The 19,491-nt window shown below is 39.9% G+C and overlaps 1 protein-coding gene across 4 annotated transcripts in view; it reads left to right on the forward strand.

Annotated features, from left to right (window-relative positions):
- The window catches only part of MORC1 (MORC family CW-type zinc finger 1), a 165,156-nt gene that overhangs the window by 119,522 nt on the left and 26,143 nt on the right, over positions 1 to 19,491 (forward strand). For all 4 annotated transcript variants that reach the window (XM_047875488.1, XM_047875489.1, XM_047875487.1 and 1 more), the window contains 3 exons: positions 913 to 978; positions 2,722 to 2,967; positions 5,587 to 5,691. In XM_047875488.1, the coding sequence (XP_047731444.1) occupies positions 913 to 978; positions 2,722 to 2,967; positions 5,587 to 5,691 (417 nt within the window). The remainder of the gene's footprint in view (positions 1 to 912; positions 979 to 2,721; positions 2,968 to 5,586; positions 5,692 to 19,491) is intronic.

Here is a 19,491-nt window from a genome sequence, read left to right on the forward strand (position 1 = left end):
AGACAGACCCCCTAACCAGGGTCTATTCTGAAGGGGAGTGAACCTGAGCATGGGGTACAGGGCCTGTATTTACTCTATCTTTTCTCTGTGTATTTAGTCAACATCTCATCCTTTTAACGTGCCCATCATGACATCAAAATACTAGCTTAAAAGGTACTTATTTTTCAGGGAGAGCAGATGCTTCCTCTCTCTCTAGCTGTGCCTATGAGTACAATGCAGCATCCAGTTATTAGGGACACAGTTAAGGCCGGTCTACCCTCAGAAGTCCCTTCAGGCTCAGGCCTCGAGCTCTGAACTAAACAGAGCTATTGCTGAGGGTCAGGATTTAGTCCAGATGCTGGGACCTGCAAACAGGGAATAAAGAGTCTCCAGAGAAAGGGTACAGGGGCTGTGGAGACATGTTTGATACAGTGGTACCCTGAAATTGCTCATGAGACATCTGATCTGTAATGCTTTGACAAGTCATTGCCTTCTCTTATGTTATCCAGTCATCCCTAATCAGAACATTGCTGCAGTAGATCTACTCTGAAAGGGACCCCTTAGTAATTATCAGTGAGGGTATGCAATCTTTTTGTTTTAATTTTTATTTTTTAATGTTTATTTATTTTTGAGAGAGAGAGAGAGAGAGAGAGAGAGCATGAGTGGGAGAGGGGCAGAGAGACAGGGAGACATAGAATCTGAAGCAGGATCCAGGCTCTGAGCTGTCAGCACAGAGCCTGATGCGGGACTCGAACTTACAAACTGTGAGATCATGACCTGAGCCAAAGTCACTTAACCGACTGAGCCACCCAGTCACCCTGAGGGTACACAATCTTGAAATGTCTTTAAGAAATGAAGAATATTTAATTATTATAATATTCATATTGAAAGTTACTTTTACTTACATTCATCTAATGATTTTTTTCATAAAAGCCTCAGTTTATACCAACAAGAAGAATCATGGAGTTCACTACTACCTGCCGAACTTCAGCATCTAAGGTGAGTAATTAAAGTAGGATTTAGCCATTTGTGTCATGTTTCCCATTTGAAGGGTAAGACTTCATCAAGGGCTAAATGTCATCATGGTTCGGTTAGTGAAGCACTAATACATATTTTTAATTGCCATTTTTTTTATTAGAGTGATACATGTTTATTAGGAAGAACTTAGAAGATAAAGTATAAATAAAAAAATTTAAATACCCATTGTCCTACTGTCTGGAGATGATGACCATTTTAAATGTTTTAATATATTTCCCATATTTTCTATGGTTTTATATATACATATATACATATATACATATACATGTATATGTATATATGTAATCATATACATAGATTGCTTTAATTTATGGCTATATATCAGCCTAAAAATATGTTATTAATTCCTACATTGTTCCTTGTGTTTCCTAAATGTCATATTACATTATATCCTTCAAATGTCTGTTATTATCTAAAATTTAGAGTTTAGAGGGAATATTTTTTAAACTTTAGGGCTTTCCGGTTATACCAATTACACACAAGCACGCACATGCATGCACACATGCAAAACTCTACACTTTTATTTATTCATTTTTTATTTTTTATTTTTTATTTATTTTTTTTAAGTAGGTTCCATGACCTTGAGATCAAAGAGTCAGATGCTTTATCAACTGAGCCAGCCAGCTGCCCCAGAAGTACATTATTTTAGACCAGGTTTAGGGCTGACATTTTAATTTTAATTTTAATTTTAATTTTAATTTTAATTTAATGTATTTTAATTTTAATTTAATTTTATTTTTTGAATTTTCCAATCTTTTATTTTTTTTAATATAATTTATTGTCAAGTTAGCTAACATACAGTGTATACAGTGTGCTCTTGGCTTTGGGGGTAGATTCCCATGGTTCATTGCTTATATACAACACCCAGTGCTCATCCCAACAAGTGCCCTCCTCAATGCCCATCACCCATTTTCCCCTCCTCCCTACCCACCCCCCTGCCCCATCAACCCTCAGTTCTCTGTGTTTAAGAGTCTCTTATGGCTTGCCTCCCTCTCTGTTTGAAAGTATTTTTTTCCCTTCCCTTCCCCCATGGTCTTCTGTTAAGTTTCTCAAATTCCACATATGAGTGAAAACATATGATATCTGCCTTTCTCTGACTGACTTATTTCACTTAGCATAATACCCTCCAGTTCCATCCACATTGCTACAAATGGCAGGATTTCATTATTTCTCACTGCCAAGTAGTATTCCATTATATATATAAACCATATCTTCTTTATTCATCAGTGGATAGACATTTGGGCTCTTTCCATAATTTGGCTATTGTTGAAAGCGCTGCTATAAACATTGTGGTACACGTGCCCTTATGTAGTTATCCATATTTCTTAACAGGCAGGTAAGATGAATACAGGATTGATAGACCCCATCCAGCCTTTAAGATAAATAGATTACTGATGTATACGCACCAGGGAACCAAAGGCAAGTAAGTCGCTGTGGGGAGGAAGTCAGGAAGCATACCACATTTTCAGTTTGTACTTTTCTGCCATCTTTAGAATCAAAAGATTTCTGGACTCAGCCCAGCTCTGCTGAATCAAATTCTGAATGAGCTAAAACAGTGCTAAAGTCTGTTTTCTACATTTCTGCTTTTTAAAGTGTTTATTAGTAATAAGTATCACCTCATTTCATAAGGTTTTGAGGGAGATGACAATTAATTATAAATAAGAGGGCTACCAAATAATGAAAACATGTTCTTTGTTATTCAAGGAAAATACAAAAACTGAGAAAGTCAGGCCTTGGGGCCAGGACTTGAAGCAGGAGTCTCTTGCATCCTTTGAGCTTTCTGTCAGCCACAGAGGCCAGAAAAAAAACACAGAAGAGACAGACTCTGAGGTGGAGTACATTGCAGAAGCTAACATTATGAAGAAGTCTATGCAGAAGAAAGCAAAACCTCAACAGCAGAGACATCCAGCAGCCCTGCCAGAAAACGTCAGACTAGCCAAGAGATCCCAGGTGTTTGTTTTTCTTTTCTTAGTCACAAAATGTATAGTAATTCACTTATTCTAGAAATAGCATTGGGTAAAAGTTTTGCTTCATTTCACATTTTTAAAGCTCTCTAATTATAGCATATACATTATCATCTGACTTTCCAGGTCAGGGTCCCAATTTCTATTTTTTCTTCTCTATTCTCTTTTGGAGGAAAAGTCAGGTGGCAAATATCAGCACATCAGCACAGTGTGTGGAGAGTTCAACCAACTGAAGGACCCCAGAAACTGCCTGGATGGGAAAAGGATTTAAAATCTGTGTTTAAGAGAGACTATGCATATAGGATAAGCCTGTAACCTTGAGGATTTTGCATTCAATGCCTTTATAGCAAAAATGCTTAGCTTTATTTCATAATCGGTAGTTACCCCTCTAGTTGAGATTCTGAAAAATAGGATGTAATGTCGATAATACAATTAAGTGTTGAGGCCGATTTTAACAAATGAACCACCACGTAATTCCCAAGTGAGTTTGCTTCTTTTAAAAGACTCACTACACTTTTATTCTTAGAATGTTACTCTAGCTTAATTCCATTTTGAGAACTTGCTCTTAGGTTCGGCTTATAATAATAAGAATACCTCCAACTGAGTGGGCATTTACCTGTGCCAGATTCAGTGCTAAGCGGTTACAGGCAATATCTCACTACCGGTTAAAATCTTTTGTTAGCCGAAATTCATTGCCTAGGTTATCTGCCTTCTTCATCAAATTTGATTTCTAATGCCTTTTTAGTCTTCCCTAAAATTAAATTTACCCTTAAAGAGTAGAGATGGGCCACCAGAGAAAATATTCAAATAAATTGCCATAGACACTGGAAGCAATAAACTGATTTGATCAGCAAATATCCACCGAACTTCACCCTGTGTAAAGATACTGTGTTAAGCACTGTAGGAGACAAGATATTTTCAGCATGGTTCTTCCAAAAGGAATTATTCGGAATAATCGTTGTGCTGCAAAAATATCTCACACATTCTTTTGTAAAATCTTTGGCAAATGGTGTATAGACTCTTAGAAAATCTTTAGTGACAGAAACTTACTACCTCCCAAGGTAGCCTTTCTCATTCCATTTTTGGGTAGCTCATTCTCTTAAAATATTTGAAGTCTAGATTAAGAATTGAAGAAGATAGATGAGGAGACTGTGGAATTCTCTATAAACATTTGAAAAATGAATTTAACTGAATTTTAAAGTGCAGTTGAAACAACTTTCAATCAGTTGAGGGTTATTTCCAATAAACTTCTAACATCCTGTCCAGTAAATACACTGAGCATTACCACTACCAGAGGAAGTGCAGGGAGTGTAATTAATTTTAACATTAGCCTAAGTAAATGGAATTAGGAAGGCAGATATGCTCCATGTAAATCTTGTAATGTTTCCCAAAAGCTTGATAACAATGGCTCTCGCATTAGCTAATGTTTTAGCTTAAATGTACCACAGTTCAGCTTTATTAACAGAGGTAATTAATTAATTGTTCTTCCTAGAGAATTGTTTTTATCACAGTCTTGTATTTCTCAGAAGTTTCCCCTTCCTTTATGCTAAACAACTTTGTCCCCCATTTCCTGAAAGCAAGGGTCCCAATAAAAATAATACTCTTGTTTCCTACATCTGCATCTTTTAATTCCTTTTAATTTTCTCTCAGTGTCCTTTGTTAATTCACTGAGCAAACATATACTAAGCATTTATGCTGGGCCAGGTGCTTAGGACTCAGAGACTGACACAGTTCTTGCTCTCGAGAAGCTGAGAGTCTACCTTTAGCCATGCCAATCAAAGGAGACCTTTCCCTGTATCATAAATGTTTCATATCAGCTGTTTTCCCACCTTTTTAAGTATGAGGGTATCTTTTCAAGAAATTACCGCAGACATCTCACATAATACTAGACATGCCTAGGATCTGTTGGTTAAGAACTATATAAAGGGGCACCTGGGTGGTTCAGTTGATTGAGTGTGTAACTTTGGCTCAGGTCATGATCTTGTAGTTCGTGAGTCTGAGCCCTGCATAGGGCTCGCGGCTGTCAGTGAGGAGCCTGCTTCACATCCTCTGTCCCCCTTTCTCTATGCCCTTCCCCTGCTCTCTCACTTGCCCTCCCTCTGTCTCTCTCACTCTCAAATAAAATAAAATAAAATAAAATAAAATAAAATAAAATAAGAACTACATAAGAGAAAGCCATCATAGATATTTTGAAATGAATGATATCTTATGTCCCCCCAGCAACATCTACATAAATTTTAAGAACAATGTGTCTATCCATATGAGACATTATTTATTCAGTGTATGGGCAATAATTCAGGGAGATTGTTTGCAAACTACTACAAGCCCTTTGATTCACTGTTGATCCCCATAGTCTACAGCACTCATTTCATGCTTAATCTGCCTGATGATAGTTTTACTTTATTGTATATTGTCATTTAACTTTTGTAAGTACTTACTTAAATCATATACTTCTTGAGGGCAAATATCAGATATTGAATGTCCTATTTATCCTACAGAAGTTTGCTTCTGTGCAGAAGTTAACAGAAACTGAATAAAGGTGATTTAATGTGTACCAGTGATTGCTGCTAACTCTCATGTATTTTTTGTTGATATCCTGCCATAGGTCTCTTCTAGGGAGATGAATAGGAAGCAGAGCGAAAATCTTGTGCCAGAATGTAAGGCTTTGACCGAAGTTGAAACCAGCGACAGCGATCCAGATATAATCCTGGTGAGATAAATTTTACGGACTAAGTGACACCTTGATATTTATTCCCATTCATGAAGGTTAGAGGAATCCAAGAAGCATGTTATATTAGTACCTCAAAGTAGCTGGAACATTTATTTGAATAACCTAGTTTTTAGGTGAAGAAACAAGACTCAGAAAAGTTAGTTACAAACCCAAGGCTACCTGAACTCGTGAAAATGTAACTGGGATCGTACCTCCAGACCATTAGTCCATGATGCTTTTCGTTTTAGTTGTCAAGGTGAAAAAGCTTTAGTAGTGTATAAATTCATATAAATTATATACATAACTTGAAGGTCATCCTGAAACCTGCATGCCCAAATCCAAAGCATATGACCCTTTCTGTAATTCATATTATAGATCCTCGCCAGAAAGTATAATTCTAAACTGACTTACACTAGGCCACTGGGAAAAGCCCTAGAAAAGTCTGTTCAAGAAATGCAGATATATTTCTGTTTATTCCCCTAGATTATGTATCCCTGATTCTAACTTCAGTCATCATCATCAAAGAGCTATGGATCTGACTATACTGTAGATCCCAGCAGAGTTGCTTTGCCTTACTGAGCCAAGAATGAAAGAAAGCCTTTGGTATTTAGGAAGAATTGACCCAAGGACTGGCCTTTTGAGGAATACTTCATCTGTGAAGCTATGTTAAAGACATCCCTTTTGTTACCTAGTGTTCTTTGTACTATAATTTAAAAGTTCATTTAGACATTAGAATTTAACGTCAGGAAGAAATCCATTCAGTGCTTCCTTTTATCAGAATATGAATTTTATTACTCACTATAGTTCTCTTTTTACCTTGATCACCAAGAAGCTTATAGCTAAACTTTAAGAATAACTGTAGTCACCTAGATATTTGCTATTTGTTGACATGATAGTATAAGAGAGAGTATTTAGAAAGGGGCCTGGCCTCATCATATCTGTCTTTAGGTAAGATATCTCAAAATGCTATTTGGAATTGTGGATTAAGTTTTATTTGCCAGTGAGCCAATAAGGAACATGGGTTTTCGGACTTCAGCCTAATTTCTGTGCCCATCAGCAGAAAATCATTGTCAGAAAGTACATGGTATAACAATAATGGAGGTTTTATTTTAAAAAATTTTCATTACAGAAAATTTCAGACATACTACAGTCAGCTCCTGTGTGCCCATTTCCCAGCTCTGCAGTGACCCACTCATGGCCAGTCTTGTCTCATCCACATCCCTTACCTACCCCCTTACTCTCAGGCATCACATCACTTCATCAATAAACTATCATTGTTTGAAGAAGCCATCTGAAGGATGTTATTTGTGAAAGGGTGCAGGAAAAACCTTTATATCGACAAAAAGGAACAACTAAATCCAGGTTCCGAAGAAAGGGAACACCAAAGTACAGTAGAACCTAGGTTTGTGAACATAATTTGTTTGGGAAACATTCTTGTAATCCAAAACACCTGCATATCAAAACATATTTCCCCACAAGAAATAATGGAAACTCAGTTGATTCATTCCACACTTCAAAAATACTCATATAAAAATGATTACAATATTGTAATATAATACAAAATAATAAAGAAAATACAAAATATAAAGAAAAGTAAACAACCTGCACTTACCTTTGAAAATTTTTGTGGCTGGTGTGAGGGAGACGAGAGAGGAGGGTTATTGTGTAGGACAGCTTTCACTATCACTGACGGAATCACTGCTGTCTATTGGCTCAATGGAATCTTTTTCTTTTCCTGCAACTTTAACAAGGAACTTATCCAATGACACTTGCTTTTGCCTCCTTTTGATGATTTTGTGGAAATGTGACATTGCATTGTCATTAAATAGATTCATCACTTGCACTGCTACAGCCTTTTTCAGGTAGTGCTCTTCTATAAAATTTTGCACTGTTTCCCACATTTTACACATTTCCCTAATCTCACTGGAAAAGATGCAGACGTAGACTTCTTATAAAATCTTTCAATTTCAGCCACTTGCACCTCATTTGTACTTCTCAATGATTTCCTTCTTAACTTCCACTGTAATCATCTCCTTCTTACCGCCTTTCTTTTCAACCTATTGATGCATGGGGGACCATTGTATACCCTTGCACGATGCTGACTACAGTACAGTATAATAAACTCGTGTCATATACTGTATTTAATGTAACTGGCAATAAGGCAGCAGAGGAAAGGGTCTATATCTTCAGGCAGCCTGACCTAGATTGAAGCAGAGCATTCCTAAGCTTACTCTTGTATGGAAAAGCAAAGGACTGTCCATAGGTGCTTTGAAGTGACAAAAAATACATGAGTGCCAGTTGTGGGCACCTTCCAACGTTCTGAAAAATCACTGATTTCTGCCAAACACTGTGGCCTGAGACTGAGAATCCGAGCATGGGAGATGATCACCCATGATCCTATGAGAGAGAGAGAAAGAGAGAGAGAGAAGAACCATTGGCTCAGTTGTGATCATGTGATGTTCAGTGTCACGTGCTACTCATGTTGCAAGACATTGCTCATTTATCAAGTTAAAATTAATTACAAATGTTTGCTCATCTTGCAGAACACTTTCAGACCAAGTTACTAGAAATCCAAGGTTTTACTCTGTTTTCAAAAGGAAAAGGGTCAAAATTTAATCAGCAGCCAGAAAGGAAGAGAAAGCTCAACTAGTGTTGTAAATAACACCACGTCTTTGAAGCAAACCATGATGTAGCTGCACCTGTGAGCAGTACTAGTAGTCAAAGCCTGCTTTCCAGAATCTGGTTGGCATGTTTTCCACATGGCCATTGCTTTGTCACCTCCCTAGGCTTTGCATATAGCTTTTAGCAAGTACTTTTTCATAAATTAGGTCTGACATTTATATTAAAATTGTTGTTGTCTTTTCATGTAATATTTCTCAAGTTTTGTGTTACGTGTGTGTGTGTGTGTGTGTGTGTGTGTGTGTGTGTTAGGATTTGTTTGTGCCCCATTGATTTTAGCAGGAAGTCTGTTCCCAAACTCAGTGTGTCTAATTAATTTGGATAAATATGCATTATCCACAGATGCACATTAATTTCTCTGTTTGGCTGTAGTTGCAGGAATTTCAGTAGGACATAATTACTTCTGAATATTTGTCTGTCTGTACTTTCTTAAACTCAGAAATTAAAAAATGGTTCTTCTTCACCCCTGGGCTTATACCCAGTTATCTTCTACTTGTAGTGTTATATGTGTATGTGTATATGTGCACGTGCTTTAATTCTGACTCTGTACCTGTCTCATTTAAAGAAGGAAGGCACTGAGGGCTAACAGTGCTGCAAAAGGTTATCACTTAGAGAAGAACAATTCGATACCATACACAATACTTCGCACCCCCTCACAATCAGGTGGTTTTATTATTTTGGTGAAGTTACTGGGGCCCTGGGCCTTATTTTCAAGTGTAATAGGCTCAGAAATATATGCTCTGTACATCAAATAGGGTCCATCTCACAGGGATGATTCTTCATTATCCAAACTCATGAGACTGTTGTATAAGAGCATAATGGCAGTTGGGTCATTTGTAAGATAAACACAGCCTCTGTCCACTTGGAAGGCACATGCTGACTTACACCATGCATTCTCACCCTTTATGCCAATCTGCATGGGCTGGCCAATTACAGGCTGACAGTTACTGGTGAGTTATGTGCCTGAATATTTAAAAGGCTTCCAGCTAAGACAGGCTGCCATATCCACCTCCCTTAAAATGCATGACAGGGCCGATGTTACCAACGTGACTAACGCTAAGAGGGCGCTAGCCCAGCACCCAGGCCCTGTGTCTACCTGTGCTCCTAGGAATGTATCTTCACAATGTATGGAGAACAGGTCCATGCTGATAAGCACATTCTTTCTTTTGTTGTGTCTGTCAGTCTGCCTTTTGAATGGATTTTTTTCATATTAACGTACTTCCTTTTTCTCTCTTCCAAATTTTGGGCTCACCTCACTCTGGCTGTCCTCCTGACAGTTGTGCAACTTTGAAATGGTGAGAATGTTGATGGCTTTTCAGATCTCTGTCGAATCTGACATTGCTGGTTACTGCGGCCATGGTATCCCTCGTCTTCCCGAGACCTCTCATCTGTGGCACTCAGCCTTACCACTGTTTCACCCTTTTACCTGACTTCTTCCTCCACTCCCTCTGCCTCATTCTTGATGGAATGCTCCTCATATTCCTTTCTCTTCAAGGCCTATGGTCTATTGAAGCTGTTTTTTAGGAAAACATATTCTTTTGTTTTCTTTTCTCACTGAGATAATCCTCATTTTCTAGTCATTTTTAATGTTTGTCTCTGTGTTCCACACTGTGTCTCACATTTAACATGCTCCCAAATCATTCGTGTGGCACTTTGGGTTTCATTTTCCTTATCTCCAGTTGCTTTTCTGATCATGTAGTTCACTGGTGTTGCCTCTGTAGCCTTTTTTTTTCCACATTGATATTAATTTATACTTGGCCTGTTAGCCAGTGCAGTCCATGTGTTTTCAAAGTCCATGCAATGAGAGTGTTCTTGGTAAGACCTTGCACATCATCTGGCACTGTGGAAGTCTCCAACTGGGATTCAGTTAAAACTCTAGGCATTTTCTAGAGATTAAAAAAGTGTCATGAAAATAACGAGGGGTTTTTTAAGAACATTTCAGACCTCTCCAAAATGTCCTAGGTAGCCTCCCCATTGGACCTTTGGGGATGATATGTGTTGGGCTATCTGTTTGCACCGCAGCAAATTTCTTTTGTTATTTTTCATGAGCTCGTCAGCTCAGCTGCAGTTCCCTCCACCATTTCAGGGTAGCAAATGTGATCCAGATTTATTATCTCTGACCCTGTAAGACTGTATTCTTCTGAAATTATGCTGTGTGTGTGCCTGGATATGTTAGTTTTAGTGGGATTAGCCTTTCCTCTTTCTCTGTGGCCATGATGAAATTGAGGCCCCGTGCTTCACATATATCATCTCATCCAATTCTCTTTTTAACCTGAGGGGTAAGTTCTCTTTTCATCCCCATCTTAGAGGTGGGAAAAATAAACTTGCTCAGAGTTACACTGCTGGGAAGTGATCACCTTGAGCCCCAGCTGTTCAGCTTGAACTCTCAGTTTCTTCACTGCATGTCCTTATGACTTCTCCACTTGTCATCCATATACTGTCCCCCATGTCCGTTCACCCAGCCCATTCCACACAGGTTGGTTGGAGTACACAAATACACTTTACTCAGGGGTGAGGATTTCTAGGTACAAATAAATACTGCATTGATTAATATCCAGTATTTGGGCTTATATGGGTTTCCTAAGTTCCATAGATGGGCCTTCTCCAGCCAAAAGTCTTGAATTCATTTCAAAAAATCAATCCATCCTCCTTGCCCACGTTAAGCTAACTTCCCTTTAGCACATTTCCCCCCCTTATATACCCTAAATCTGACCTATCCAGTAAAGATCTTTTCTGCTTAAGACCTGACTCTAATTTTTCCTGTCAACCCAGAGTCACATAGTAATCATCAGGATCATCATCACAGGGATGATTCCTGGAAAGGAGAATCTTCTCCTTGTCCAGGGCTATCACTTGTAGTAATGTGGTTGTGGTCCTAACTTGGCCATCAACCCCTTCCATGAGCTGGCATTGCCTGATCTTTGGCCTCCAGAGAATTCTATTATTTTTCATCTTCCATGCTCAAAATACATCCCTGCCCTCTCTTTTGATGAATACTGGATATTCTGAACTCCTTCTGTCTCAGGCATTTTGAATCCTATGTGTAAAGTTCAAAATACCTCCCAGTTAACCCCAGATGGGAGGAAGAAGAAATTCTTTTAGGTCACCTCTTATAATGCACTAGCCTCTGTCAGGGGAATCAATGTCTGAGCGAAGGTTACCACAGTTTTGCTTTACCAGAACATTGCCCTGCAGTACTGTTGTAATTAAAAGTTTGTCCAAGTTCAATTAAAAACTCTGGTGCCTTGCTATGTGATATATTGGCAGTTCAACTTTACTCCAGGCAAAATTTTGGCATCTGAACTCCATACCACCCCAGTGCCCTTCAAAATGAAGCCATCTGATCAGCTGTCACTACCCTATGCTTAGCAGAAGCAGTAAAAATAAAAGCAAAGCAGTGGGACTAGATTACCAAGCATCCTAGCAAGGAGGTCACCGTCTCAAGTTATCATACCAGATGAGATGTAAGAAGGGACAGTACAGACTAGGTGTCCTAGGGTGTCTGTTCTGAAAGGTGACTGGGAAAATTAGGCTGCCAAACTCTAGCAGATTGTCAGGAAAGGAAATGATCAGATTGAAGAAAGTTTCAAAATTCAGTAACACCAGGGGAATAAAATTACAAATGCCAACAGTAAGTTAGAGAAGTTGAGTGGGAATAATTTTCTGACACTCAGGTCAGAGTGATAAAAGTACCAACTTTTTGTTGCACGTGTCTATGCTTTTATTCATCTTGGTGGAGTATGTGTTCCAAATTGACATTATGCATATTTTCTGACTCTAATATGAAGCAGCATTTACTGCCTTCCTGAATACTGGTATTTGCTGTTTTTCCAAATTTTATAATAATCATTTTTTTGTGTGTCTGCTCTGAATATCAGTAGCAAAGCTAGGTTGCTCAGACAGTGAAAGAACATTTGTTGTGGTTATTTCAGGTTAGGTTAGACCTGCCTATTTTTATTTTATTTTATTTTATTTTATTTTATTTTATTTTACTTTATTCTATAAGTTTATTTTGAAAGAGGAGAGGGGGTGCCAGTGGGGGAGGAGCAGAGAGAGAGACGGAGAGAGAGAATCCCAAGCAGGCTCCACACTGTCAGCACAGAGCCTGACACGGGGCTCTATCCCATAAAATGTGAGATCATGACCTGAGCTGCAATCAAGAGTTCGACACTTAACCAACTGAGCCACGTAGGTGCCCCCTACACCTGCCTATTTAATAACCAGGAATGATACCACCATTTTGGTCGGATTGACTTGAGTCTTTTTGTCCTCTGTGTCCATTTCAGTCATTTTTGGCTTGCACTTGTCCTCAAGCACAGATTGGCAGATGGATTCATTTCGTTTTCTGCAGACACTTTAGAAAACTTAGTGGCCAGATTGTCGTTGACAGATGTATTTCAAGAGTTTGGCAGTGAATCCTCTGTATTTGCTATGAAAGAAGTAACCTCTATTGTCTAGCCCAGAATGTGGCACTCTCTGGGGCTAAAGAAAGATATATGAATAAAGGAATGAGTGGGTGGAAGCACCTTTCTGTCTCAGAACTAAGTCCTTTACCAATTACACCTGGTTAGCATTTGGGGGCATCTTTCAAAAGAGGCTGATTCCAGCCCAGGAAAGTCATCAACCAGGTGTGAATCCCTAGGGCCACTGACAGGGGCTCCGTGGTATGTCACAAAATCTGGGGGACACCTGGAATAGCTGATGAGTTTCCAGTGTCTATGTCTATTCTCTGTGGCAGCCAAACAAGACCAAACCACGGCACCCCAAAAATAACAGCTAACAGCGCTCTGTTTGGTCAGCAGTGCTATATGACAATGAGGTGAAAAGATGACTCAGCCGCAAAGCAAGTAGAGAAAGAAGAAAAACAACCTGCATAGCCAGTCCCTAAATCAGCTGCATTCACCCTAAATATGTATCATTTTTCCAACTCCTAACAGAAATTGTTTTTTAATGGGAAACTGCTCGGGTATCGCAAAAACATGATTTCAGATGATCGAAGTTGCCTTACCTTCAAAAGCAGGCCATTTCTTAGTTTTCCTGGTTGATGATGTTACCATTGCTTCTATACGAACTTGTAGAATGCTGTGATTGTTGGTAACAGCATCAGAAATTTCACAGGCGGAGCCAGCTCCTTTATGAGATACAAACCAGAGCTGCCCTGAGGGCTTCAGAGGAAAAATGGTCTATGCTCACTCTCCACAGCATAATTCATCAACTCGCCAGCAGACTTGCAACAGACACAGAGTCAGTATATGATACAGCCCGAGCTGGACCTAAAGGAAAATCTCTTGAGCAACTTATGAATCTGAATATTCAAGTGCCAGTGACTGCCAACAACCATGAACGTTAAGACAAATGTATTGAACAGTACTATGTTAGAGATTTTGAGAGACACGCATGAAAAATATATGATCCTTGCTCTAAAGGAGCAGGAAAATTGGAAGATAATTTTACAAAACCACGTGTTAGCATTATTTCACGGAAAGTTGACAGGCTCTGTGCTCTGACAGACCCAGGTTCAAATTCAAACTTACCTGCCACTTGTCAGTTGTATCAACTTATGGTCTTCTGTTTTCTTGTCTATAAAATGGAAATAATAATATTATCTACTTTCAAGGTTTTTATGAGAATTAATGTGATGATTTGTGCACAGAATGGAAATAGTGAAAAAATAGTGAATGAAATAATGAAAAACATTTTTAAAAACCATTTTATGAAGAGGGCAAATTCAAGCCTTAATTGGTTGGGCCAGGAGATGGGAGTAAAGAATGAAAATTGAGAGAGTGAAATCACTTTGTGGAAGCAAAGGGAGAGCTAGAGGGGGTGTGCGTGAGGGGTTGAGGGAGGGAAGATGGTAATCCCAAAGCTGAAAACCTGGTGTTGTGGAATTGGAATTGGAGAGGCTGGAGGGGAAAGTGTGGGGAGAGAGGTGAGAAGGCAGGCAACAGTTGAGGCAGTAGATATATAGGTGCTTCATGGTGATTTGAAATTGATTTTGCCGTGTATCACCGTTGCCTCCATTTCTGAACAGAGTCTTCAGTAGAGTCTATATGTTTATTAATGTTCATAGAGATGGGTTTGTTTTTGGGAGATGGACCCAGGTTCTGCTATGATGTATCATGCAAGAATCAAGGCTGCTACGGGATCCCAGTCTTGTATGGGTTACATAGATAAGATGCTTGGCTACTAATAATAATAGAAACTGTAATTATGATTCATAGTTTCTCAGAGAAAGGAAGAAATCAGTATGGGCTGGAGTAAATAAAAAGGAAAGAGAAGGACTTGCATTTGTCTTGAAAGGTGGGAAGCATTTACAAGAGGGAAAGAGGGAAAGGCACACCAGATAGAACTGCATGGGCAAAGGTGGCCAAGGTGTGGAGGCAAAAGTGTATGTGGTGCTTCTAGAAAATTCTGAGGACAGCCGTCTGGTTATAGCAGAGGGAGTTTGTTAAGAAGTACTGACATTATGTTCTGATAACTTAGAATAACATTGAGAAGGGCTTTGAAAGCCAGGTAAAGAGTTTGCACTTGAGGTAGTAACCAGTCAGGATCTGTGGGCACATTTTGAGAAGGAACATTTAACCATGGAGATTTCATTTAGAAAAATTGATTCGGGGGTGCCCAGCTGGCTGGCTCAGTGAAGCGTCCAAACTCTTGGTTTCGGCTTGGGTCATGATCTCATGGTTTGTGAGTACGAGCCCCACATCAGGCTCTGTGCTGATAGCATGGAGTCTGCCTGGGATTCTCTGTCTCCTTCTCTCTCTGCCCCTCCCATGTATGCTTTCTTTCTCTCTCTCTCTCTCTCTCAAAAATAAGTAAACTTTTTTTTAAAATTAAAAAAAAAAATGAACTGGGTTGTGATAAAGCTGCTGTACTCTACTAGGCAAAGGAGAAACTAAAGACCAAAGAATCAAGTCTCATCTGCTGCCTAAAGATTGTAGTATAAGGATGACAAGGAAAATGGAACCATTTGGAAGGAAAATGAGCAGAAATTGGAGAGGAGCATGGGAGACTAAACAGTGACAGAAGTTTTGAGATGGCAGCCTGGAACAACATGTTATTACAAATAGGAAGAGAAGAGCTGACCAGGGGATCTGAGTGGGCAAATGTGGGACTAAAGATTTGAAGTTTCAGCAAAATGTTTAGGTGCAGGCACCCTGAAGTCAGTTGGAAATAATTGGAGCAAAGATGAAAAGTTAGGGTTGATGATGCTGATCAGGCCATTGTTTGCATAAGGGTGAAAGTTTAATCCCCTGAAATTTTAACAGGTTCATTGAAGGATTAAGTGTAGACAGAAAAATTCATATCCTAGGAGATTTGGGCCACCGAAGGCTATAGAAATCAAGGGAAGAAGGAATTGCAAGGGACTTCTTATGCTTCCCCATCTTAGTGAATGGCCTCACCATTCATAGTTACTCAGGCCACAGCCTGGGAGGTATCCTGAATTCTCTCCTTCTTTCACACAGGGGTGCTCACCCTCTCAGCCAATTGTGCCTAATCAGCCTTTGAATGGACCCCCTGTGCTTTCCTCCTCTATAGCCACCACCCTGACTGATTCACCAACATCTCTGTCAGGGCCACAGCAATGGCCCTGTCAATGATTTCACTGCTTCTGTTGGCCTCCACTGTCTAAAAATCCGACTGTTTCATTTAAAAGATAGGTCAGATCACGTCATTCTCCTCCTCCGAACCCTCCAGTGGCTTCTGCTCACACTGAGAACAGAATTCAGTGTTCTTGCTGTGCCCTCCGAGGCCCTAGATGACCTAGCCTGACCTCCTTTGCATTCTCATCCTTACCACTTGTCCCTTCATTCATTCCACTGTCGCCACCCTGACCTTCCTTGACCGCCAACACCTTAAGCTCATTTTTGCTTCCCTGACTTTTCCTTGGCTGTTTGCAATGCCTGGACTCCACTTCCCCCAGCAACACGCATGTACTGTCAAGACTTTCTTTGATTCTGTGAGTATACTGAGTGTCAGTTACTCTCCTAGACATTGGGGATACAGCAGGAAGATAATGGGCCATGCTCCCCATCCTCGTGGCGCTTCCATTCTAGTGGGGGCAGTCAGACCACAGACAAGACAAAGAAGTAAACTGTGTGGCAGGGTAGATAATGGTAAGTGCTAAGGAGAACAGTAACACAGAGGAAAGGGTAGGAAGTGTCAGTGTTGGGCGTGGCGAGGGTGAGTACACTTTTACACAGAGTTGGCATGAAAGGCCCGACTGAAGGAAGTTTGAGGAAAAACTAGAAAAAAGTTGGAGGCACAAGCAAATCAACAGCAAACAAACCGAAGACATTGAGAGAAGAGGGTACCTGGCATGTGTATGGAAAAGTGGTAGAGGGGAGAGGTGGAGGATGCAGGGTGAGAACACCAGGGTCCAGAAAGGCAGCGGGGCTCAGGTGTGGTGTACCTGGGCTCTTGTCTTTCTCTTGCCCGTGTTTCTTTTCTTCACAGAACTTAACATAGCTGTCTTTTTATTTACTTAATATCTCTTTTTTCCCTCACTAGAAAATAGTCCATAAGGCAGGACTTTGTAATCTTTATCATAACAGTGTTTGACCCATACTGGGAACTCAATTTTTTTTTTTTAACGTTTATTTTTATTTTTGGGACAGAGAGAGAGCATGAATGGGGGAGGGGCAGAGAAAGAGGGAGACACAGAATCAGAAACAGGCTCCAGGCGGGGCTCGAACTCCCGGACCGCGAGATCGTGACCTGGCTGAAGTCGGATGCTTAACCGACTACGCCACCCAGGCGCCCCAGAACTCAATTTTATTGAATATATTTATGGATGAAAGAGAGGAGCCTAGAACATAATGTTTACTATGGAAGAGTGAAAACAGAAAGGGCCTTTGAATTTATTTTTAGATTTTTTTTTTAATGTTTATTCTTGAGAGAGACAGAGCATGAGCAGGGGAGGGGCAGTGAGAGGGGGAGACACAGAATCAGAAGCAGGCTCCAGGTTCTGAGCTGTCAGCACAGAGCCCGATGCAGGGCTCGAACCCACAAGCCATGGCCTGAGCTGAAGTTGGATGCTTAACCAACTGAGCCACACAGGAGCCCAGAAAGGGCCTTTGAGTTTGGCAGGAAGGCGTTACTGGTCTGGTAGCGTTTTGGGGTCCTTGATAATAGTAAATGCTTGTGGTAGACATGGGAGGAGCAAAGAAATAGAAGGAAAGAAAGCAGAAAAAGGGATACCAACCAGTTCTTAAACATCCTTAACAGCTGAATTAGATAAATGTTACACAGCTGGCTGTGGTATGGTTTTTTTTTTCCCCTCTAACTTATTTATGATTTATTTATCCCCTTAAATAGATACTTCACAAAATTGAACATGTGGTATTATGCTGATCCCCTGCATCCTTTGGAGAAATGACAAATCCCACTCTGCTCTTTGTTACCATAATTTTAATTAAGGGATCTAAAACCCCATGTTAAGACTTGACTATAATCTCATTTACTATGTGGAAGGTGTTATCAGTTTCATGACTGAGGTAAAATCTTAGGAAAGAGATATCCCCAAACTGCAGAGTATGAAACACAGTTAAGCCTAAGAGACTGGAGAACACTTCTTTAATGAAATGATGTATATGAAAGAGCTTTGTAAGTAGTATCAAAATATACAAATAGTGTCATTGAAAAGACAACTGCCTGTCTTATTGTCTCAACTTGAAAAAATTCAGACCTTCAAAGCCACAAGTACATTGTAATAGAAGACAGCATCCTATGAACTCGGATATTTACACAGTGTATTTGAAAGGAAATACTGTAGGTGTGAATTATTTATCCAAAATCTTTCAAGCATCTGTATGCCAAAGAATAAAGAAAATACGAGAAAGGAAAAGAAAAGAAGAAAACCTCTCCTGCAGTACAGATGGGAAAGCTTTGGGTGCCATTTTTGGAAGGAGGGGACATATCTGATGCTCTCACAGAAACAGCCGCTACAAGGCAGGGCTCAAAGCAGGGAACTAAACAATAAAATGCAAAAGCAATTAATTTCACGAGGCTGTGCTGATAACACCACCAACAAAAGTTCCTTACTGGGAGTGCTGTTAGTTTTGTTAATCTTGGTTGCTTCCGTCTTGTCTGATTTTTATCACAAGGAAGAGGTACCAAAGAAAATGAACACATTCCAAGCAGGATTATCATGGATTACAATAAAGTGATTATATAACTAGAGGCATCACATCGTTCCTCTTGTCAGCTTATTTTATGGTTGCTGTTATGCTGCTTATAAACTGGTCAAAAATGTTTAGTTCAAAGTTAGAGGCACTTAAAAAAGCATGTAGATTTCCTGTATATATCAGCACATTAAAAGAAAACCTTAAGTTTTATGATACATCAGAGATAAATAAGATGTACATTTTAAGGTCATTTTGCAAAATCAACTTTAGAAAATATGTGCGCTTTATTTACTTCTGGGGCACAAATTTTCTTACGGTATAAGTACAAAACTATTCTGAAATGGACAAAAGCATCTTAGAATCAGTTTTGTTTATTTGCCCTTACCTAACAAGGCTTTTCTTTTGATGGACTTGAGTGAAATAGAAACAGCAATGATGGACAGCCTCAAAGGCCTTCTGTTGCTAGGCTACATGTGTGCCCATTTAACCTGCTTCCTGATGGAGCACAGTTTACAGAGTGCCGTGTAAAATATATGCCTGTGTTTCCTGGGAGGAGAGAAAAGGTGGGAGATAGCCTCTCCCTCCCACGTCTGTTTGGCAGGGGGAGGGGGATTGAAAGGCGCAGGACACAGACACGGTGGGCAAGCTCCAGAAAGCCAACAGCTCTGTGCCTTCCACGAGGTCATGGACGTGGGGACACAGTTGTGTCTCAGCACCTGTTCGGTGGTCTTCAGATCAAGGAGCTTTTGCCTTACCCCTGCCTTCTCCATTTTTCTCTTCCACTGCCTGTTTCCCCATCTTCTCACAGATTTGCAAAATACACAAAGGGAACGTTCTGGGTCCATTTTCCTGAAGGGCATAAACTAACTCTCTCTCTTTCTGATCTAAAGAAGTACATTTGCCAAAATGTAAGTTTGTCTTGTGTGAGCCTTGCAAAATGGGTCTTCAGGATTCCCAAAGCAATGGCGGACACGGCTTCTGGATGGCACACTGT

This window comes from Prionailurus viverrinus, chromosome C2 (assembly GCF_022837055.1).
Source record: "Prionailurus viverrinus isolate Anna chromosome C2, UM_Priviv_1.0, whole genome shotgun sequence".
NCBI classification, from domain to species: domain Eukaryota; kingdom Metazoa; phylum Chordata; class Mammalia; order Carnivora; family Felidae; genus Prionailurus; species Prionailurus viverrinus.